The sequence below is a fragment of the Macaca mulatta genome, chromosome 17, assembly GCF_049350105.2.
Source record: "Macaca mulatta isolate MMU2019108-1 chromosome 17, T2T-MMU8v2.0, whole genome shotgun sequence".
Lineage (NCBI taxonomy): Eukaryota > Metazoa > Chordata > Mammalia > Primates > Cercopithecidae > Macaca > Macaca mulatta.
The window spans coordinates 25633756-25658004 of record NC_133422.1 but is presented as its reverse complement, the minus strand read 5'-3'; the positions used below and the strand labels follow the sequence as shown (position 1 = coordinate 25658004).

The window sequence follows — 24249 nt, the reverse complement described above, 5'->3', positions numbered from 1 at the left end:
TATTTGTGATTTCTATTCTCTGATATCCTTTATTCTAAGGAAATGGTTGATGAACATTTAGGTCATGATTTCTAATTTCTTCTAAAGGGTGACATCCATTCTTGACTTCCTTTCTTGATTGACGAAGAAATAACCAACATAACCATACCTAGGTATTGTTTGATAATTTGTTCATGATTTCATTCATAAGTGCAAAGAATATATTTATCAAACACCTATTATTGCCACTGTTCTGGGTTCTGGGGACAAAGCAGTGTCCAGAATACCTTATTTTAAAAAGTACCCTTGGCCACATGTGGTGGCTCATACCTGTAATCCCAACACTTTGGGAGGCCGAGGCGGGTGGATCACCAGAGGCCAGGAGTTCGAGACCAGCCTGGCCAACGTTGCGAAACCCCATCTCTACTAAAAATACAAAAAAATTAGCCAAGCATGGTGGCGGGCACCTGTAATCCCAGCTACTTGGGAGGCTGAGGCAGGAGAATTGCTTGAACTTGGGAGGCAGAGGTCGCAGTGAGCTGAGATGGTGCCATTGCACTCCAGCCTGGGCAACAAGATGAAACCTCTGTCTCAAAAAAAAAAAAAGTGCCCTCATAGGTTTAACATTCTGGTGGGTGCTAGTCATTGAGGTTAAATATAATGAGATTTGTGCTAAAGAGAGAAACAGAGCTAAAAAGAGAGATAGGAACTTTTTGGGAGGGGCAATTGCTAGTTTTTATAGGCTGACCAGGGAGGCCTCACTGACAAGGTAAGATTTAAGATGTGTCTTTTGGCTGGGCGCAGTGGCTCACGCCTGTAATCCCAGCACTTTGGGAGGCCGAGGCGGGCAGATCACGAGGTCAGGAGATCGAGACCATCCTGGCTAACACGGTGAAACTCCGTCTGTACTAAAAATACAAAAAATTAGCCGGGCGTGGTGGTGAGCGCCTGTAGTCCCAGCTACTCGGAGGCTGAGGCAGGAGAATGGTGTGAACCCGGGAGGCGGAGCTTGCAGTGAGCCGAGATTGCTCCACTGCACTCCAGCCTGGGCAACAGAGCGAGACTCTGTCTCAAAAAAAAAAAAAAAAAAAGATGTGTCTTTACTCTGATGTCCCCAGTTGTATATTCAATAGGCAGTTAGGGTTGGGGCATAGAAAATCCTAAATCTTAAATCTGATGTACTTTTGCCTGTTCATGAAATAACTTCAAGAGTGTTTTACGTCGTGGGAGCTAAAGCTGCTCTGCCCTCCAAGTGCTAACTGCTTATGATCTGAAAGACTTTTGTGAGGTCACTGTAGGTGTCATGGTGGCACTGAGGCATCTGTCCCTCCTGCAGAAGTTGCATCTTTGCTGTAAATACTGTGTCTGTGTGGTGGCTCTAGTGATGCAATCATTCTCGATGGGGCCACTGACTCTGATGTCACAATGACTTAGCTGGAGGAGTCCTGAAGTCTCTTGTTTGTCTAGGGCCTTTGCTGCAGCTTATATGTTCACTAGTAATCTGGCCTGTGCTTACCTTTTAATCCCAGCTGGAAAATCTCAGTAGGAATGATGGTAAGCTTTGAGATTGAGATCTCTTCCTTTAAATGTTTTTGGAAATTGATTTTATTTTTTGTACCTAAGTATCTCTGATTCAAAGGGCCCCCTTTGTGACAGTGGGAGGAAGTATGTTGAGAAGATGCTAAGTGTTGCTTAGACCTGTATTACCTCTGCTTATCAATCCTTGAAATGTATGTATATCTGAAGGTGTAAATGTGTGTCCATTCACTATCTCCCTTCCACCAGCACATAAGCTGAGGAAGGGCAGGAAGCTCATTTTAGTCCCCTCTGTTACCCCAGTGCTACCAAAACAAAAACAATGCCAGACCTGTAGTAGATGCTCAATAAATATTTCTTAACTGAATAACACACTACAAACAATATGGAAACAAGTGACATACCTGGCAATGGTATCATAGCACCTGGCAAATTGTTTTTTGCCTTAAAGGTAAAATAAAAAATGGGGATATTGACCTCCTGTCACTACTGCATGGACTTTGATGGTTTCCAATCATTACTTTCTCCTCTGTGTCAATCTGCCTCTTCGAGAAACTCATACTCCCGGTGAGTGTCCGACCTGGCCTTTTGTCCTCTCTCTGCCACTGTCCAGCTGTGACCTTAGACATGGTTGTGAATATATTATGGGCCTATTCTAACTCTCAATGCTTTGATATTATAACCTTGCAAAGCAGCACCTGCTGGTTATTTTTGTGAAGCAACAACACTTTTCTAGAAGGAAGTGAAGCAAGCACCTGCTTCTGACAGTTGCTTTTTATGAGGAAGTTGGTTTTTGCTCAATTCACTTAGGTCATTCCATGTATGGGAGGCTCCAAATAAGGTCATTCTCTTTGAACTATTGACTTTAACTTGTTTATAAAAAAAAAAACACTGGGATCGGCCAGGCACAGTGGCCCACACCGCAATCCAGCACTTTGGGAGGCCGAGTTGGGTGGATCACTTGATGTCAGGAGTTTGAGACCAGCCTGGCCGACATGGTGAAACCCTGTCTCTACTAAAAATACAAAAATTAGCCAGCGTGGTGCCCACCTGTAATCCCAGCTGCTGGGGAGGCTGAGGCATGAAAATTGCTTGAATCCGGGAGGTGGAGGTTGCAGTGAGCCGTGATCGCACTGCTGCACTCCAGCTTGGGCCACAGAGCGAGACTCGTCTCAAAAAAAAAAAAAAATTAAAAACAAAACCACCTGTAATCACTACTGCTTTACCATTTGAGACTCCATATTTTTCATGTGGTTTCACATCTATAATCATCTCCCCTCACCAAACACACAAAAGATATGTGTAGAAAATTGAGAATAAACCATAACTTATATAGTTTTATTCTCTTGGAAATAATGAGGCTGTCATGAACTATGGACTCAGACTAAGAGTGGAACTAGTAAGAGAAAGGAACTAAAAAAGGAAAGTCAACCAAAAAAGGACACAAATAAGGATGTTCATTGTTATATACTTTATAACTGCAAAAAGTTATACATAAATTTCTATCAGTAGGGTCTGGCTAAGTAAGGTACGATGTATTTATACTATAGAAAGTGACAAGACAGTTTAGGAGAATCAGATACACCCTGAAGACATACTGTTGAGTGAAAAAGAAGGTAAGTTGTAGAATAACTCCAGTATGATCCCATGGATGTGTATAAAAAAGAAAACATATCTTCTGGTCTGAAATATGTACGTTAATTCATAGATAAAGGTCTAGAAATAATGGAATGGTTAACAATGTGATTCCTGAGAATAAAGTAGGATTGTGGGGCTTAGGGTGATGAGAGCTGTTCAGTTTTTACTCTAGGCTTCTATGTTTGGGCATTTTATAAAAACGTCATGGTTTCCTTTTGTAATTATAAAATCCAGAATTATTGGAGAGGAAAAGATGTGTGACAAAGAGAAATTGGTGCACAAGGTGGGATTTGAGGTCAGGAGAAGGAAGATAGGCATTTTGGCAGGTGAGTTCTGGCAGTTAACACAACCAGATATACTCTGTTGATATTTTGTGAATGGTGATTTGGGGCTTTTGTAGTGTTTTCAAGACGCATGTATACATTTATATATGTGTACTACAGACAAACGATGCATTTATGTATTAATATATGTTATATACAAAAGGTATATATATGTGTATGTGTGTGTGTGTATATATATATGCCTCCAGAAACAGTATATGTCATTTGCAAAATGTGTGTATATATACACACCCCTACAGTTGACCCTTCAACAATGCAGGGGTTAGGGACGCTAACACCCTGTGCAGCTGAAAATCTGCACACAACTTTTGACTCCCCCAAACCTAACACTACTTATAACCTACTGTTAACCGCAGCCTTACTGATAACATAAACAGTTGATTAACACATATGTTGTATGTTAGTGTACAATACTATATACTGCATTCTTACAATAAAGCAGAGAAAAGAAAATGTCATTAAGAAAACCATAAGGGGCCGGGCGCGGTGGCTCAAGCCTGTAATTCCAGCACTTTGGGAGGCCGAGACGGGCGGATCACAAGGTCAGGAGATCAAGAATATCCTGGCTAACACGGTGAAACCCCGTCTCTACTAAAAAATACAAAAAACTAGCCGGGCGAGGTGGCGGGCGCCTGTAGTCCCAGCTACTCGGGAGGCTGAGCCAGGAGAATGGCGTAAACCCGGGAGGGGGAGCTTGCAGTGAGCTGAGATCCGGTCACTGCACTCCAGCCTGGGTGACAGAGCGAGACTCCGTCTCAAAAAAAAAAAAAAAAGAGAAAAAAAGAAAACCATAAGGAAGAGAAAATATATTTACTGTTCATTAAATGGAAACAGATCATCATAAAGGTCTTCATCCTCGTCGTCTCATGTTGAGTAGACTGAAGAGGAGGAGGAAAAAGAGGCGTTAGTCTTGCTGCCTCATGGTGACAAATATGGAAGAAAAGCCACACGTTAGTGGGCCCACAAAGTTCAAATCCATGTTGTTCAAGGGTCAATCGTGTGTGCACGCGCATGTATGTAAATTATACATATAATCTTTATTACTCGAAAAGGTATAAACTAGAATATAGGGCCCCCAAATAAAGAAGTCTCAAACACTCTTGAGACTCAAAGTCTCAAAAACAGTTTTCATATGTACCTTATTTTGGTCTACTGAACTTTTATTATTGGGTGAGAACAATTTCATGTTTTAGGAAACATGGATTCACTTCTATTCCTATATGAGTAATTCTGCCCCATTAATAGAACAGTTATATCTGCCACAGAAGTTTTTTCTCTAGCTCTTTTTTTTTTTTTTTTGAGATGGAGTCTCGCTGTCTTCCAGGCTGGAGTGCAGTGGCACAATCTTGTCTCACTGCAACCTCCGCCTCCCAGGTTCAAGCGATTCTCCTGCCTCAGCCACCTGAGTAGCTGGGATTATAGGCGCCTGCCACCACGCTCAGCTAATTTTTGTATTTTTAGTAGAGATGGGGTTTCACCATGTTGGTCAGGCTGGTCTCGAACTCCTGACCTCAGGTTATCCACCCACCTCGGTCTCCCAAAGTACTGGGATTACAGGCGTAAGCCACTGCGCCTGGCCTTTTCTCTGGCTCTTAACTTTGTCTCCATTTTGTTGGATTTGTTCTTTCAATTTGTAAACATTTATTGCAACGTCATATACAGCTCTAGGTATGGGGCGTGCTACCCGGCAGGGAACAGACAAGGCCCCTCCTCTCATGAAGCTTATAGTTAGGTGGGAGTGGGGGGAGAATGGCGGTAATGAACTAAAAAATAGCAGGAAGTGAGCACCTCTGTGAAGAAAACTCAGTGTTTATGGTGATGTGAGAGGTAATGATGGGGGAACTACCTGAAGAAGAAAAGTGGTTAGGAAAGATATCTTTGAGGAAGTAATTTATAAATCAGGGCATTCACAACAGGAAAGAGCCAAATGTGTGATCATCTGGGGGAGGAGCATTTCAGAAAGAGGAAACAAAACAGCATTCCTAGGGTTAGAAGGAGTCTATAGGGCTCAAGAGCTTGCAGTGTGGTTGGGGCTTTTGGAGGCTGGATGAAGATAAGTGAGAGAGGTTTACAAGGACAGTATCATGTCAGGCCTTGAGGGCAAGGTAAGGAGTCTGGATTTTATTCCAGATTTGATGAGAAGCCTTTGGGGGGTTTCGATTAGGGCAATGACATGATCTGATTTAGGTTTATAAAAGATCTCTCCGAATACCTCTTGATTGTAAATGGGCAAGAGTAATCGCTTCTCGGCCTTTTGGCTAAGATCAAGTGTAGTATCTGTTCTTATCAGTTTAGTATCTGATATGTCCTCTATCCGAGGACAATATATTAAATGGGTTTTTGGAGCAGGAACATGGACTAGGAGCTTGCTCTGTCCACTCCACGCATCAACCTGGTATTGCCGTACCTCTAGGAACAGTGCACCCCTCTGGATGTTAAAACACGGTGTTACTGGCTGGGCACGTTGGGTCCCGCCTGTGATCCCAGCACTGGAAGGCTGAGGCAGGTGGATCACGAGGTCAGGAGTTGAAGACCAGCCTGGCCAACATGATGAAACCCCGTCTCTACTAAAAATACAAAAATTAGGTGGGTGTGGTGGCACACACCTGTAATCTCAGCTACTCAGGAGGCTGAGGCAGAGAATTGCTTGAACCTGGGAGGCAGAGGTTGGAGTGAGCCGAGATTGTGCCACTGCACTCCAGCCTGGGCAAAGAGTAACAGCAGGGAAAACTATTGGGAAGCTATGGCTGCACGTCCAGGTGTGAGAAGATGGTAACTCATACTAAGACGGCAGCTATAGCTATAAACTTGCTGATGGAATGAAGTTGGAGAGCTAAGGAAAGATAAAATCAGAAATGACTCCTAAGTTTCAGGCTTGGGCAATTGGGAGATGGGGGAAAAGCAGGGAAGGAGCAGGTTTCAGGAGAAATGAGTGACTGTTTTGGATGTATCAGGTTGCAATGCCTACTGGACAAATGTCAAAAAGGCAGTAAGATACGATAGCCGGGAGATCGGAAATAGAGATACATGTAGGAGTTGCCTACATACACCGCGATGGTATTTATAGCCCTGTAATTGACTCCAAAGTCTCACGTTCACCACCGTGCAGGGTGAATGTGGCATAGGCCACCCTTCTATCTCTAGGCCTTCCCCTGGCTCTTCTTACCTTTGCTGTTGAAAGTTGCTTTTAGCTTCACAATGCAAAGGGCAGTGGGAGAACAGAAAAGCAAAACATTTCCCGAGCCTGTAATTACAGTGACAAAGAGTGCTTCTTGTTTGTGTAGCTCTCAACATTTTAATCATTACCTCCTCACTAAAGCTAAAATCTGAGCTTAGAAGTGAGTGGGTTTTAAAGATGGATTCTAGATTCATACTGTGTTCTTTAAATATTATGAACTGAGAATACATTGATATTGATAAGTATGAAAGGTAATATAAGTTACATGAAGCAAAGCCTTTAGTGCTATAGATCATCCCTCTGTTTTATGTACCACTTTGCCTACTTCATTGAAACACAAGAACAAATTAAATGAAAATAAGAACATATGGAAATGGCTGGGCACAGTGGATCATGCCTATAATCCTAGCACTTTGAGAGGGCAAGGCGGGTGGATCACCTGAGGTCAGGAGTTCGAAACCAGCCTGGCTAACATGGTGAAACCCCCTCCCTACTAAAAATACAGAAATCAGTCAGGCATGATGGTGGGCACCTGTAATCCTGGCTACTCGGGAGGCTGAGGCACGAGAATAGCTTAAACCTGGGGGGTGGAGGTTGCAGTGAGCTGAGATCACCCCACTGCACTCCAGCCTGGGTGACAGAGTAAGACTCTGTCTCCAAAAAAAAAAAAAAAAAAGAAAGTATGGAAATGTATCTTTACTTCCAGATAGTATTCCTATCTTGGATTTGACATTTAATTTTATTAAAATAATTTTGATGCATGGATGTTTTACATTTTTATGGGATTTATCAGTTGATCCTTTGTGATTTCTTAATTTTATGCTTTGAAAAATGTTTCCTATCCCAATGTCAAGCCTCTGTAGGTTTACTGCTAGTTTTATAGCTGATTTATTTACTTTTTGACTTATAAATCCAAGTGGACTTTACTGTGTTGGATAGAACCAAATACAGACTTCTAAATTTTGGGGTTTTGCCATCTCAAAATAACTTGTAGCCAAAATACAATTGAATTCTTACTTACTTTGAATGATTCTTTGCTCATTGCAGAATAGCTCTCCAGACCCCCAGCTGGCCATGTGGTGAGTTCGGAGCCCAAATCAAGTAGTACCAGCCATCAGGGAACTCCCTCTATCTGTTTTGAATGGATTCACACCAGTCACAAGCCTGGAAAGATGGTGTCACAGTCTACAGTCAGGCAGGATTCTCCTGAGGACCCCTGGGAAAGGATCACCCATTACTCTGGCATTATTGATGGACCGCCTGGACTCCTGAACACTGACCATCCTCCTTGCCAATTAGACATCAGGCTCATGAGGCACAAAGCTGCCTGGATCAACCCCCAGGATGTGCAGCAACAGCTGCAGGACTTGCAACCTCAGGTGCCAGCAGCCGGGAACAGTGGGACCCATTTTGTGACAGATGCTGCCTCTCCCTCAGGCCCTTCATCTTCATGCCTCAGGGACTCCCTGGCAGAGACAACATTGTCTGAGGCTACTACAGACTCCATTGGCAGCGCTTCTCCCCATGGCTCGAGGGAAAAGAGTAGCAGCTTCTCTCTGTCCTCAACAGAAGGACACATGGTCCACCCAGGATACTCTCATCAAGTGTCTCTGCCCACAAGCCCTAGGATTTTGGTCACCTCCCCATATCCTGAGACCGACAGTGCTTTTTTTGAGCCTTCCCACCTGACATCTGCTGCTGCTGAAGGTAATTTTAGTAGGTGACCCCCCACATTCCTCTCTCTTCACACCCTTGCTTTACCTTGCTCTAAAGCCTGCTTTATTGTCTTCCCCATGGGAGAAAAGTTCGTGGGTTTCCACTTTGACCACATGCCAGTGCATTGCCTCATTTAATATTAGTCAGCAGCCCGGCCAGCTGGGTGGTCACAACAGGTGAAATCTAGTATTGGCTTTCTCCTTAGACTGCAGAGAATTGTTACCTTTTTAGCTTAACGTAGTTGATAATCAATGCCATGTGCCATCTTTAAGCTGGTGTCTGCCTTCGGGAACTTAGAGTTCATTAAATGGTCTGCAAGGGAGAGCATCAGAAGCACTCTCAAGTCAGTGTGGGGGTTGAAGGTGTTTTCAGACCGTCACAGAGAGCTCCATTTCACACCAGTACCTAGTGGGTGGTGAACTCACTTCACTTGTTATATTTATCTGTGTAGAGTCTGACGGGAAAATAGGAAGATTTTAAAACAATAACTACAGTACCCCCCGACGACTATACCAAACCCCTTTTTATTAAAACAAGGGCTCTCACTGCTATGAAGTAATGTACATATGCCTAAGACCCTAAAATTCCTAAAACTTGGATAATCCATGCAAAGTGCTACTCAAGAGTCAATAAATTAGCTATCACTGTTATCTGTGACATGTTTATTTCATTTTTAAATATTTATGTTATAGTCACACTTGTCATTATTAATTTACATTTCTATTAGAACCCTAGTACAAATAATTAATGAAGCTTTTTCTTTCCAAGCAATTTAAAAAGTCATCAGTCTGCCTGCTGCCTGCCTATTTCTCTATATGTTTATTTCTCACTAGCAGGAGCTCAACTTTGTTATTCGTTCTTTTGGAATGTTCTTTGGAAATGTTGGGGCAATCAAAGATGATGACAGTCTGTAACACATTTATTCATTGCTTAAGAAGAACACATTTTGGATAATCTTTCAATGGTTAATTTTGAGATAAGGACCAAGTGTAAGCGAAATGACAAGACCGATGACAGGCCTTTGTTTTGTTTTTTTTTTTTCTATTTTTTTGCTCACTTGCTTCGATAGTTCTAAGATGTAAGAGTGACTTGCAAATTTAGTAATGGCTAAGCGAGAGATTAGTCTTAATAGACTGTCTCATAGAGGAAAGCCCTCTCCCCAACAGAGCACCACCATAACGACAAGTTATAATAAACTGAAGGTGATCTTTGGGGCCTAGGATGCCCTTGCCTGAAACCTTTTGTTCTATCACGGTACAGGAAGTCGTACTACAATTTACAAGTATCCTTTAGCTTTGTCTTTTTCTCAGAAAGAAAACAGGTACCCCAGCCCCTGTTGCCCAAAGACAAGGACTCCCAGCAGCTCCTGCCAGCGCCTTTAGAAACAACTCACAGAGCCGGGCGCGGTGGCTCACGCCTGTAATCCCAGCGCTTTGGGAGGCCGAGGCCGGCGGATCACGAGGTCAGGAGATCGAGACCATCCTGGCTAACACGGTGAAACCCCGTCTCTACTAAAAATACAAAAAATTAGCCGGGCGTGGTGTCGGGCGCCTGTAGTCCCAGCTACTCGGGAGGCTGAGGCAGGAGAATGGCGTGAACCCGGGAGGCGGAGCTTGCAGTGAGCCGAGATCGCTCCACTGCACTCCAGCCTGGGCGGCAGAGCGAGACTCCATCTGAAAAAAACAAAACAAAACAAAAAAAACAACTCACAGAATGTTTTGAGAATATTTCTTAGACTCAGAGAGGGGATTCATTCTATAAGAGTAAGAAAAAGAAGCCCTGAGTGATCGGGTTTTCTTTCTGTGGTGTGGAGGCAGCAATAGGGAAAACAGCTATTGGCCACTAAGACGTGGATATTCCTATGACCGCTGCATCTCAGATGGCAGCAAAAGGGTTTTTTGTTTTTTTTTTTGTTGGGGGGGGGAAATACTTTAAGGAAAGACTGTCTGCATCTGTAAGCATTTCTTGAGACTGTAGGAAGGGAATCCACAGTTTCTTTGGTTTGCGTAGGAACTACACGTTCACAAGCGCTTTCACCTGCCTTTATCTCCTTAATGTCCTGATAAATATCCCAATTTCAGGGCTGAGAGCATTTTGATGCAGAGGCACAGCCGGTGAATGGACAGCTGGAACTGGAATCTACTCTGTTTCACTTCTTCTCTGTGTTCTTTCCTCTATACTCAGAGTCTGCAAACTATGACCTGTGGACCAAATCCTGCCAGCTTCCTGTTTTTATAAATGAATTTCTCTTTTGTCTATAGCTGCTTTCTCATTACAGTGGCAGAATAGAGTAGTTGAAACAGATACTGTATGGCCCTCAGATCCTCCAATATATACCACCTAGCCCTTTATAGAAAGGTTTGCCAACCCATAGCTTCTGAAGCTAAGAAGTCCAAGTTTTTCCATGCAACAATTACTTTCTTGAACATGAAGCAAAGGATTTGAATGATCCTGCTTGCAACTCCATCACGCTGAGAGCTGTGTCACCACCATGTGCAGCATTTTGTTCTAATTTAGCAGGTTGGGACATCTCAGCTCTTGACACAGAAATTTTTGCTTTAAATGCTGCAGTAAGAAATCACATGACAGAAAAAATGTTTGTTTTGATGGTGGTCATTGCCAGTAATGGAGTGGCTAAGGGTGCAGGAATGGATGTGTCAGCAGAATGTGCCTTCTGCAGTTTGTTGGTTTTGACTGGAAGAAGACTGTCTTAGAGAAGCAATGCTGACCTTTTTTTGGATGGATTTTATTTCTCTAGACAGGAGGTTTAGGGCTGGGTGCAGTGGCTCATGCCTGTAATTTCAGCACTTTGGGAGGCTGAGGTGGAAGGATAACTTGAGCCCAGTAATTTGAGACCAGCCTGGGCAGCCTAATGAGACCCCCATCTCTGCAAACAAAATTTAGAAAATTAGCTGGGCATGGTGGCACCTGTAGTCTCAGCTGCTAGGGAGACTGAGGTGGAAGATTCGCTTGAGCCCAGGAGGTTGAAGCTGCACTAAACTGTGATCACGCCACTGCACTCTAGCCTGGGTGACAGAGCGAGATATTGTCTCAAAAGAAGAAGAAAAAAAGGAAGTTTAAGGTCAATCACAATGAGTTAGAGAAGCGATCTCATAATCCTTAGGACCCTGCTTCTGGACTGTGGCTTCTCACCCTACCCCAGCCCCTGTTGGGATTTCCCAGGACCATATTCTCTTTCTACCCTTTTCCTCATTGGTCTCCTCCACTCTGGTGGCTGAGGATACCTCCTAGTTGCTCCAACAGCCTCTCCTAGAAATGACCATCATTAAAGCAGTATCTGCAAGACCTGCCATGTCTTTCTTTTTCTGTCATCTTAATTTATTCTAGAATTGTGCTTACTGTTTTTTTACATTATTTAAAAGCCGCTTCCTAGAATTGTTTTATTTTATTAGGTAATCTTTAAACTCCCTTTTCTCCATTTTTTAATAATTTGCTATATTGGCAGATGCTGTTCAAGTCAGTAGAAGAACCATTTCTTTGAATTCCTTCTCACCAGAAGTATTTGTGCTGCCTGTTGATGTAGAAAAGGTGAGTACTATCTTCTTTCTTTTTAACCATAGAGTCTTAATCCTTTAGATAATGTTGTTCTGATTTAATCTGGAAACTTCAATTTGATGAAGCATTACAAATAGGTTTCCTTTCAGCATTTCATTGATAGAGACTGCTAGAAACACTAAGCTAAGAAGGGTTCCAAGGCAGTGCCTGTGCTCAGCTGGAAAGTTTTCTGTGATTGATAAATGATGTCTGGCTTAGGCTTCCCCCAGCCTAAGGTTTTGTATAACAAGAAATCCAACTTGAGTTGTCCGTTGATTACAGTAAGCCAAATGTACGGCTCTGGACAATGTGTGCTATAAGTCATAGAGTGACCTATGACAACTCAGTTAAATAAATATTTATATTGATATGCATTAATTCCACTTAAATAGAATGCCTTGATTTTTCAAATCGCATCTACCCTCTATGAAAAAAAGTTGATTATGCGTGTATTTTAATTGATTTCTTTTTCTGCAGGAAAATGCCCACTTTCATGTTGCAGATATGATTATATCAGCAATGGAGAAAATGAAGTGTAACATTCTGAGTCAACAGCAGACAGAGAACTGGAGTAAAGAAGAAGCCAGTGGGTTACTTGGGAGTGATCAGCCTGACTCTGACGTGACTTTTGATACCAACATAAAGCAAGAGTCTGGGTCTTCCACTTCTTCATACAGTGGCTATGAAGGCAAGTTGGGCAAATACGAGAAAGCTGTATGTCATGTGTTTCACGTACATTTCCTCTGTAATTCCCCTTTATCCACGGGGCATATATTCCAAGACCCCCAGTGGAAGCCTGAAACCTCAAATAGTACCAAACCCTACATACACTACTTTTTTTTTTGTTCTTGTAACCAAGAGGGTTACTAAGTGACTAGTGGGTGAGTAGTATATACAGTGTGGTATGCTGGACAAAGGATGATTCATGTTCCAGAGGGGACATGGCAAGACGGTGTAGGACTTCATCATCCTACTCAGGGTGGTGCACAGTTTAAAACTTAAGAATTGTTCATTTCTGCAACTTTTCATTGAATATTTTTGGATCACTTGACTCTAGGTGACTAAAACCACGGGAAGCGAAACTGCAGATAAAGGAGGACACATGTATGTCTTTAAATCCTTTGTCTAAAAATGTCTTGAGTAACCTCTGTAATCCTCACCATTTCTGCTGTCTTGGGTCAGGATTGGTTATCATGCTCCATTCAGTTGTCAAATCCTATGGGTTTTTTTTGTTGTTGTTGTTTTTGTTTTGTTTTTTGTTTTTTTTTTTTTTTTTTTGGAGACGGCGTCTCGCTCTGTTGCCCAGGCTGGAGTGCAGTGGCCGGATCTCAGCTCACTGCAAGCTCCGCCTCCCGGGTCTACGCCCTTCTCCTGCCTCAGCCTCCCGAGTAGCTGGGACTACAGGCGCCCGCCACCTTGCCCGGCTAGTTTTTTGTATTTTTTAGTAGAGACGGGGTTTCACTGTGTTAGCCAGGATGGTCTCGATCTCCTGACCTCGTGATCCGCCCGTCTCAGCCTCCCAAAGTGCTGGGATTACAGGCTTGAGCCACCGCGCCCGGCCTGTTTTTTGTTTTAATCTTGGACTTCATCCTACTTTTCTTTTTCACTGGAAATAAAAGTGGCTGATGTCTCCTCTTCCTTTGTTTTCTGTCACATGGCATTCTCCTGGCTCTTCTTACACCATCTTTCCTTTTCCAACGAGTCTTCTTTTTCATCGTTCAGTAATGAGCCTGTGTCATGCTAGGTGCTGAGCATCAGCAGTACACAGGGTGTGCTCCTTCCATCAAGGAGCCTGCATGCTAGAGCACGGGACCGGGAAGCCCTGTGGGGTAACTTGTAGAACAGAGGCGAGGACCCAGCACAGTGCATCACCGTCACTGAGGAGGAACGGCTCGGCTCACTCTAGGACCCAGGGGTTCTTCCCCGAGGGACAAGTGCCTAAGCTATTAGCTCATGTTAGGGTTTGCTACTTTCTTACCATTTCCTAAGTCCTGCCTCCAGTCCTATATTCTTTTTTTAAATCTGTATTTGCTTCCTGGCATATTTAACCTACTATACACCTTCAATGATCACCTTCAATTATTCCTTCTCAGCTATTATCTCCCAAATCTATGTTTTCAGTCCTGGACATCTCTTCTAAGTGCTTGCTGTCTATGGCTGGAGCCTTGTCCGTCTGGCTGACCCCGCAGGACCTCTGACTTAATACTTCATTTCTGGGTGACTTAAAATGCTTCATTTTATTCATTGTTCATATATGTTCACTGCAACATAAAGGTGGGCATAGTTAACCTATAACTTAATATGTCTAAACTAGTCATTTCTCCATCACTCCCTCACAATCCTCTTCCTTCCAAAGAAAACCACTAAAGCTTGCTTTTCTTCTTGACTTCCTTTGCTACACGTTAATCAGGAATATTCAATAACAGAGGAAGAACTCACTCCATATGTTGTGTAGCACAATGCCTGGCCCAGAATAGGTGTACGATCAAATGCCTGTTGAATGCACTAACTGGCTCAAATTAAAAGGGTTGTTTTGTCGTAAGATACAGAACATTCTCACTGAACCCAGTCGTGGGAAATATATCTGGAACATATATGACCAGTATAGACATAGCTCCAGTGTCTATCTTTTCGCGGACTTTAAGCCTCTCACCTCTTCTTTTTCTAGCAATTGCTTCATTCTTTTTCTGTAGCCTACCTACTTATACCCACCCCTGGCATCTAGTTTCAGCTCTGTAGTCTTCCTGACTACTCAGCCAGGTCCTCACAGCTCAACAACTCAGTTTTGCAGGACCCTCAATCCAGATCCCAGGGCAGAGCACCTGATGGGCCTTTCCTTGGTTGGATGTCCATGACTGGTTGGTCCGATGCAGCCAAAGGGCTGGGGGAATGTCATATGGACAATCATGCCTTCTGAGGCTACCAGTAGGGAGAAAATGAATATGGGTGGAGAAGTAATTCTTGTTTTAGTACACTGGGCTCCATCTTGGACTCTTTCTTCTTCCTTGGTCTTGTGCTCCTGTCCCGTTTCTAGTTAGTGAACAAATCAATCCTGACTTCTCAGTCATAATCACTTCTCTTCCATCCATTTCCTGTTTCTATCCCTTACCTGGCCCGCTGCAGTAGCCTTCTGGCTAGTCATTTTGTAAGAACTACAATTTAGTTCTTCAATACTGATTTGGTTTAATTTTCCCTCTTTCCTTTCAACTTGTTTCCCCTAGTTTATCCTGCACTTATCTGTCTTCCTGGATCACAACTTCTTGTCCTCTATAATGGCTTGCCGACTTTGTGCCACATTTTATTCTGGAATTTTTAGTCTTGTGGCATCTGGCTGCTTCTTGCCTTTTAAACAGGAATCTCCTGCCATTCCCCTTGGCCGGATGGTGAGCTGTAGTTGAACTAGACTGCGTATAGTTGCTGGCAGACATGTCCCCCCATGGCTTTGGGAAGGATGTCCTGAAATGTGGGTTCCCCCAGTAACCACACATCAGGTCTTTCATCCTTCCCATCCTTCAGAAGCAATCTCCTGCCACTGTCACTGTGACATGCTCCCTGGTTTGTATCCCAGTGGAGGGGCACCATCCATGTGGAATGAAACACAGGTTGTGCTCCAGAATGCTCCAGTGCCATCTGCATGCATGGCTTTCCCTGGACTTGTGTAGTGCAGAGCCCTGCCTCAGAACTTCTCAAGGCCCATGCAATGCAACTGTGTTGTGTGTGTGTGTGTGGTTTAGGTCTGTTAGTATATCAGCTCCCTCATGGGATTTTTTTTCTTTTTTTGAGTTGGAGTCTTGCTCTGTTGCCCAGGCTGGAGTGGAGTGGTGTGATCTTGGCTCATGGCAACCTCCACCTCCCACATTCAAACCATTCTTCTGCCTCAGCCCCCCAAATAGCTGGGATTACAGGCACACACCATCACACCCAGCTGATTTTTGTATTTTTAGTAGAGACAAGCTTTCACCATGTTGGCCAGGCTGGTCTCGAACTCCTGACCTCAGGTGATCCACTTGCCTCGGCCTCCCAAAGTGCTGGGATTACAGGCGCGAGCCACCGCATCCAGCCCTTCGTGAGATTTTAAACTCTTAGATGGATGAGAAATTGTCTTGTTCGTATTTGTGTTTAGTATAATGCCTTGTCTGAAATAGGTATTTTTATAAATAGTGGTTGGGTAGAAATTGATGGTAGCTGAAACTTTAAGAAAATGTGAATAAATATGAATATGTTAAATGAAAATTAAGAACATTTCTATCCTCCAAATATAAATATTTATCTTGTATTACGTATTTCTCTTGTGACATCTGTGGCAATAGATGTTCCTCCATGAGGTGGGTTGGTATTACTCAAACTGTCAGTTGGTCCTGAGAACATTAAAAAAGAAACAAACAAGAGTAGAAAGTATCAGAGTGCATCTTGCTGAGGGTGAGCAATATTTCCCGAAAGTTTTTTGTTTTTTTAATCAGTTAAACATATTATTGTGTCTGTACTAAGTCACAATGTGAATTGTATGTTACTATGGGTGATGGGCAAAAGACAGTGAAAAACACAGATGGGCGCTCTTACCCCCATTCTGCCCATGAGGAAACTGCAGCTGGAAGCAGTGGTTGTCCATAGTCACCCAGCTAGAATGGGTTCTTAAAGTCAGCCAGCCTACTGCAAAACCCTTCATATAACTTCTTTTTTTTTTTTTTGAGACGGAGTCTCTCTCTGTCGCCTAGGCTGGAATGCAGTGGCGCAGTCTCAGCTCACTGCAACCTCTGCCTCCCAGGTTCAAGCGATTCTGCAGCCTCAGCCTTCCGAGTAGCTGGGACTACAGGTACCTGTAAACACGCCTGGCTAATTCTTTTTTTGTATTTTTAGTACAGACGGGATTTCACCATGTTGGCCAGGCTGGTCTCAAGAAACCTGCAGGCACAGCTACAGGTTTCTGTGATATCATTAAAATCTCCAAGCTCTGTGGGAAAATAAAAGAAAGAGTGGTGAGGTTGTTTAGTCTGTTTCATTTCATCGCAGTCCATTTTATAAGAACACTAGAATCACTCTCTGCATCTCAGAAAGAGCAAATTATTGATCCATCTGCCTCAGCCTCCCAAAGTGCTGGAATTACAGGCATGAGCCCCCATGCCCAGCCCACATAACTTCTATGTAAACTATGGGCTAGACTATTTCCCTAAACAACTGTATTCATTTTTCTGTGTTTCTCTCCTATGTTTATTCAAATGAAGACAGTTTTACAAATTTATATTTACAATGATTATATAATTATATTAACAATATAATTAATCATAATATAATGATTATTAATGCTATTATCAGTATTAATAGTATTAATGCTATTCATACTAATAGTATTAATAATCATGTTGCTTTAGTTTTCACATTTTTTTTTTTTTGAGACAGGGTCTTACTCTGTCACCTAGGCTGGACTGCAGTGGCATGATCTCAGCACACTGCAATCTCCGCCTTGCAGGCTCAAGTGATTCTCCCACCTCAGTCTTTCGAGCAGCTGGGACTACAGGCACAGGCCGGGCCACCACACTGGGCTAATTTTTTTGTATTTTTTGTAGAGACAGTGTTCTGCCACGTTGCCCAGGCTGGACTTGAACTCCTGGGCTCAAGTGATTCTCCTACCGCAGCTTGCTGAGTAGCTGGGACTACAAGAACACGCCACTGCCCCTGGCAGATTCACATTTTTAAATGATAGTATTTAATCGTGTGATTTGCAAAATCAATTTCCTATTATTAAACGTTTAGGTGCTTTCAGTGTTTTAATATTTTAAAACATTGGATGTACTGCAAATAGCTTCTTTGTGATGAAAGGCTTCTGAGTAGCTGGGATTACAGGCACTTAATCATAGTGAATGCAAAAAGCACACACAAACAGTTCCCTAATTTTTTAATTCTTTAAGTTGAAGTGTTTAATTCTCTTAAACTTTTAGCCCTCTTCATTTCCCAGTTTCTATTTAGTTGGGTGTTGCAGGTTGCACAGTTTTTCTTCTTATTGGTAAAAACCTCCTTCCTTTCTTTGTCTAGGTTGTGCTGTGTTACAGGTCAGCCCAGTGACTGAAACACGTCCTTACCCTGATGTGAAAGAGATTTGCCAATGCGACATTGATGAATTTGTTATTTTAGGTAAGATTTGGAAACTACTTGGATGTGACTGGCTGCCTCCCCAATCCCATCCGCATACACATACTAACATACATCACACACAATACTATGCTACAGTGGCATTCGAATCAACTTCTTCCAAAATCAGATTATGTCCCTGATATATATACTTATATATTTATATATATATATATTTTATATATTTATATATATTTATATATATATATTTTATATATTTATATATATTTTTATATATATATGGGTGTTCTTGTTTCAAATGTCTGGATAGCTAATCTTCCATCTCACTTGTAGAGTTGAATGAAAAAGCAGATATTCATTGTGGTCTGATATCTCCTTGGCCTCTCAGTTATATTTTGGCGAAATTTCAGATGAAATCCCATCTTTGATCATTATCTGTACTCTCATTATCTGTTCTGTCCATTTCTCAGAACCTGAAACATGGAGATGCTGAATAATTTGCTCTTTCTGAGATGCAGGGAGTGATTTTAGTATTCTTATAAAATGGACTGCGATGAAATGAAACAGACTAAACGACCTCACCACTCTTTCTTTTATTTTCCCACAGAGCTTGGAGATTTTAATGATATCACAGAAACCTGTAGCTGTTCCTGCAACTCCTCTAAGAGGTATCTGTCTTCCGTGCGCAGTGCACATAGACCCTTGGGCTGTCACCTCTGAGGCAGTGTGAACACTAGGCCTCTGACATTCTGGGCCTACTTCAACTACTTCCAATAATTTGTTCCCACAAATCTAGGATATGAACACCTAGAATTGAAACAATCACCCCCGAAGTTTCTATAGTGTTTTACAATATATAAAAGGCTTTTGTATGCATTTTCATTTAATCCTCATTTCAGTTAAACAGGCTGGGCGAATTTTGTATATGCATGTGTGTGTATATTTCTGATTTTTGTTCTTGTTGTTTTTGAGACCGAGTTTTGCTCTCGTCACCCAGGGTAGAGTGCAATGGCCCGATCTCGGCTCACTGCAACCTCCACCTCTTGGATTCAGGCAATTCTCCTGCCTCAGCCTCCTGAATAGCTGGGATTACAGACGCCTGTCACCACACCTGGTTACTTTTTTTTTTGTATTTTTAGTAGAGACGTGTTTTCACTATGTTGACCAGGTTCATCTTGAACTCCTGACCTCAGGTGATCCGCCTGCCTCAGCCTCCCAAAGTTCTGGGATTACAGGCATGAGCCACCACACCCGACCATGTATTTATGAATTTTTAAACCTAATTTTATAGACATAAAAATTGAGACTCATACAGGATGTGCTTCAGGACGCGAAGGCTGTGAGGTAGAAGCAGGGCTCAAATGCAGGTCTTCTGACTCTAAAACCAGTGCTCCTTCACCACACCTCTAAGTCTTAGTGCCCTCAGTAAATAAAAGATGCTTTATTTATTGAACATGGAGGAGCTATGTTGAGTAAGATACCTGGTGAGTGATTGATGCATCATCTCATATGACAGCCTCTTCTGAGTTTTGGGGGCTGGGAAGAACAGTTGAAAACCTCAGGAAGACCCTGAACATACTCCTCATGAATATAATTTCCTGGTTTTTGCATCTCTTACATTTCAGTGTCACTTATGAGCCAGAGTTCAATTCTGCTGAACTATTAGCCAAAGAGCTGTACCGCGTGTTCCGGAAGTGCTGGATGCTGTCACTAGTTAATTCTCAGCTGGCAGGTTCCCTGAGTGCAGCTGGCTCAATAGTAAGTATCAAAAAAAATTGACCTTGGGCCGGGCGCGGTGGCTCACGCCTGTAATCCCAGCACTTTGGGAGGCCGAGGCGGGCGGATCACAAGGTCAGGAGATCGAGACCACGGTGAAACCCCGTCTCTACTAAAAATACAAAAAATTAGCCGGGCGCGGTTGTGGGCGCCTGTAGTCCCAGCTACTCGGGAGGCTGAGGCAGGAGAATGGCGTGAACCCGGGAGGCGGAGCTTGCAGTGAGCCGAGATCGCGCCACTGCACTCCATCCTGGGCGACAGAGCGAGACTCCGTCTCAAAAAAAAATTGACCTTGAATTGAAAGTTCCTAAATCCTCATTTTGCCTGCCCTGTTCAGTTTAAACATTTGTGTTTCCTTGTACGGTCATTGGATATTAGGGGAGACTCAAAATGAATGAGGAAACTGGCATGTATTGAGTACTTATTGTGCACCAGAGACTGCTCAGCAGTCCACATTATTTTATTTTATTTATAATTTTTTTTGAGATGGATTCTTGCTCTGTCACTCAGGCTGGAGTGCAGTGGCGTGATCTCAGCTCACTGCAACCTCCGCCTCCTGGGTTCAAGCGATTTTCCTGCCTCAGCCTCCCAAGTAGCTGGGACTATAGGTGCCTGCTACCATGCCCAGCTAACTTTTTGTATTTTTAGTAGAGACAGGGTTTCACCATGCTGACCAGGCTGGTTTCCAACACCTTACCTCAAGTGATCTGCCCACCTTGGCCTCTCAAAGAGCTAGGATTATAGGCCTGAGCCACTATGCCCAGCCAGCAGTCCACATTTTAATCCTCATAAGTATCCTATTAGGTAGAGGCTGTCCTTATTTTTATTTTTAAGTGCTGGGCCCAGTCTCCCAGCAGGGCTGGTCAGCCGTGAAGCAGGAGTCATGACCAGGCTGCCTCACTGGAAAGTACATGTTGGTTCCCTCATGGAACACACTGCTCACTGCTGTCAGAGAGCAGCCAGCCTTCTCGGGGTGGAGAATATTATGACAAAGGCTAAAATAGGGGTAGGGAAGATGCCCTCGAAGTGCAGAGGAGGGCGTGTTTAATTTTACTGGGGGAACGTAGGAAGGCTGATTGCAGATTTCAGAACTTGAGCTAAGTATTGGGCTGGCCAGAACTGTGGCAGGTAGAACGGTTGGGGGAGGACATTCTTGGCAAAGGGGAGCTGCAGCAAAAGCAGAGGGGCATGCTATGCTCTTGAGCAGAGTGATTTGGCGCGGTTGGATAATACCCGTTTGTGACTATTTGTGTGCGAGAGGTTGTTCTTTATGGAAATAAGGTTTGAATGATGGTAGCCAAATTGCGGAGGATGTAGAATGCTAATTTGAGAAGTTTGGATTTAATTAAATTAATTAATTAATTAATTTTTTGAGGTGGAGTCTCACTCTGTTGCCCAGGCTGGAGTGCAGTGGCACAAGCTCGGCTCACTGCAACCTCCACCTCCAGGGTTCAAGCAATTTCTGGCTAACTTTTGTATTTTTAGTAGAGATGGGTTTTCACTGTGTTGGCTAGGCTGGTCTCGAACTCCTAACCTCAAGTGATCCGCCCATCTTGGTCTCCCAAAGTGGTAGACTTACAGGCGTGAGCCACTGCACCGGCTGAGAAGTTTGGATTTTAAATGACAGTAGGAAGGTCCAGTGGTTTGGGGGGAGGCACTGAACATTTATAAGCAAGGAGAATGGTCTTAATAGAGCTGTTTCTGGGGAAGACTAATAATGATAGGGGTTCTGATTGGTAGCATTTGTCAGTCTGTTGACTAAGAGGGGTAAGACTTCTGCTATTCATAAATGCATTCCAGGTCAAAATGACCTACTTACAGTAAATTTGAAGTCTGGAAATAAATGAACTAAAAATACTAAGAAAAGTGATCTCATCTGGGTGGTGTTTAAAGCAATTCTTTTGCAGATGGCTTTAGAGATGTGGAGGGCTCTTGGTATGTCCTTTAGTTCAGTTAAAAGCACTATTAATTTTTCGTGGTAAATTTTACTGTTGGAAATACATTTAGATGTTCCTTTAATTTAAATTCTTTGAAATATGCTTAAGTTGTTCCTAAATCATTTTATGTCTTATGCAGGTTGTAAATGAAGAGCGTGTCCGAAAAAACTTTGAATCCAGTATGAATGTTGTACAGGAAATTAAATTTAAGTCTAGGATCAGAGGGACTGAAGACTGGGCTCCTCCTAGATTTCAAATCATATTTAATATTCATCCACCACTCAAGTAAGTATGGGCTGCTGCTTGGGCCTCCAATCCATTTAAATCACATTGTAACAGATCCCACCTGACGCTCTATGGCAGTAGGTGAAAAAAAATACATATGCTAAAGAACACAGGAAAATTTGTTTTAGGGAAAGGGAAGTTGGCTGTATTTTCTGGGTTAGGTTTTTTTTTTTTTCCTCTTGTTTACCATGGACTTTTGGGGCCTCTATAAGTTTTCACAAGTTGAGAATTCAACTATGCAAGCCTAATGTAAATATTACATAGCAACTCACAATTAAATAGGCTTAAAGGAGATTTTTTTAAGTGGCTAATATCAAAACTTAAAAATTATATACAATAATTTTTTTTAAATTTGTTTCCTTTTTGAAAAAGTTAGAGATGGGGTTTCACCATGTTGCCCAGGCTGGTGTTGGACTCCTGGGCTCAAGTGATCCACCCACCTCAGCCTCCCAAAGTGCTGGAATTACAGGTGTGAGCCACCTTGCCCAGCCTATGATAATTTTAAAAGACTGGACCTCTTTATCTTCCAGAACAATCAGTGTGAAATAAAAATGAATGAATAAACTTCTAAAAAAGGAACATTTAATCTCAGGGAAAGCACTTATAGTTAAAAAATGTTACAGAGACCAGGCAGTGGCCTCCCAAGTAGCTGGGACCACAGGCGTCCACCAGCACGCCTGGCTAATTTTGTGTATTTTTAGTAAAGACGGAGTTTCACCGTGTTAGCCAGGATGGTCTAGATCTCCTGACCTCATGATCTGCCTGCCTTGGCCTCCCAAAGTGCTGGGATTACAGGCATGAGCCACTGCGCCCGGCCTAGCAGAAGCTTTTAAAGAGATGTAGCTTTAAGGATGGGCACAGTGGCTCATACCTGTAATTCCAGTACTTTGGGAGGCTGAAGTAGGAGGATGACTTGAGGCCAGGAGTTCGAGACCAGCGTGGGCAACATATAGAGACCCTATCTCTACAAAAATAAATAAATAAATAAATAAAGCCAAAAAAAAGCTAGCTGGGGTTGGTGGCGTGTACCTATAGTCCTAGCTGTCTACACAGGAGGCTGAGGAGTACTTGAGCCAAGTCGAGGAGTTTGAGGCAGTAGTGAACTATGATCATGCCAGTGCCCTCCAGCCTGTGTGACAGAGCAAGACCCTGTCTCAGGAAAAAAAAAATAAAAATTAGTTGTAGTTTTAAAAGACCCAGAGATTTCAACTAGAAATTGTATTTAATAAATCTATTTCTTTCCCAAATGAAAGGTGACAAAGTTAAGGCCCTTAGTTGAGAAAAGTGTCACGATGGCAATTTCTTTTCTAATTAGTGAAAAATATTCCATTGACCTTCTCTGAAATGTAACTAGTATCATTTTTTGTATTCAGGAGGGACCTTGTGGTAGCAGCCCAGAATTTTTTCTGTGCCGGCTGTGGAACTCCAATAGAGCCTAGTAAGTATGGATAATGGATCACCTGCTTATTATGTGATGGCAAGGTCAAGAATAGCAAAGTAGGGCAGTGCATTGCTTGTGTGAGAGACGCCTTTGATGAGAAGTTGTTATAAGAGCTTCACAGAAGTTGCCCTCTGTTTCATGACGAGGCCATCGTGACTGACAAGGCTGTGTGACCAACTAGGACCGAGGACACCAGGACCAGCCTCCTAGTTCTCTCCCTGTTGGGCAAAAGCTCCAACCACGTGGCCTCCTGCTGCCCCTTGAAAATGCCAGGCTCACTTCTGACATATTTGCATTTGTGGTTTTCTCTCCCCCAAATACTCTCCCCGCAGACACCCCCATGACTAATTCCTTTGCTTCTTTCACATTTTCACTCCAAAGTCATGAGGTCTTCCCTTGCTGCTCTATCTAAAATGCCTGTCTTGCCCCACTGCTGGTCACAAACAATCCCATGTACACTTTATATTACCCATCCTTATTTTTTTTCTTTATTTTCTTGCATAATATTTTCTTAGAAGCTCCTTCTTTTTATTCTTAGCACAGTCTTTCTAAAATAGTCTCTTATATGTTACTAATATGTCTTCTTATTATCTGTCTTCAACACTAGATTGTAAGTTCTGTGAGGCCAAATGTATTGTCTGTTATATTTATTACTTTAGTCCCAGCTTCTAGAAGAGTGCCTGGCATGTAGTAGGTCCTCGAAAGATATGTGTTGAGTAAAGGTATGACTTACCAAGGAGCTAGCCAAACTTCTCTGAGAGAATTTGAGGAGGTAGC

At 42.8% G+C, this 24249-nt stretch overlaps 1 protein-coding gene and 1 non-coding gene across 11 annotated transcripts in view; both read left to right on the top strand.

Moving 5' to 3' along the window:
* Positions 1-24249, top strand: part of RUBCNL (rubicon like autophagy enhancer) — a 44272-nt gene that overhangs the window by 7259 nt on the left and 12764 nt on the right. For 8 of the 10 annotated variants that reach the window (XM_077974334.1, XM_077974332.1, XM_028837182.2 and 5 more), the window contains 8 exons: positions 7723-8382; positions 11858-11940; positions 12424-12634; positions 17977-18075; positions 18641-18701; positions 19659-19791; positions 21886-22031; positions 23405-23469. In XM_077974334.1, coding sequence (XP_077830460.1) covers positions 7848-8382; positions 11858-11940; positions 12424-12634; positions 17977-18075; positions 18641-18701; positions 19659-19791; positions 21886-22031; positions 23405-23469 — 1333 coding nt within the window. In that variant the 5' untranslated portion in view covers positions 7723-7847. Of the gene's footprint in view, positions 1-5494; positions 5603-7722; positions 8383-11857; positions 11941-12423; positions 12635-17976; positions 18076-18640; positions 18702-19658; positions 19792-21885; positions 22032-23404; positions 23470-24249 lie in introns of those variants that run through there. The other 2 variants (XM_028837180.2, XM_015121044.3) reach the window with 1 other exon arrangement.
* Positions 5736-5926, top strand: LOC114673639 (U2 spliceosomal RNA). The gene has a single exon (XR_003724409.1). It is a non-coding gene; the product is annotated as a U2 spliceosomal RNA (small nuclear RNA).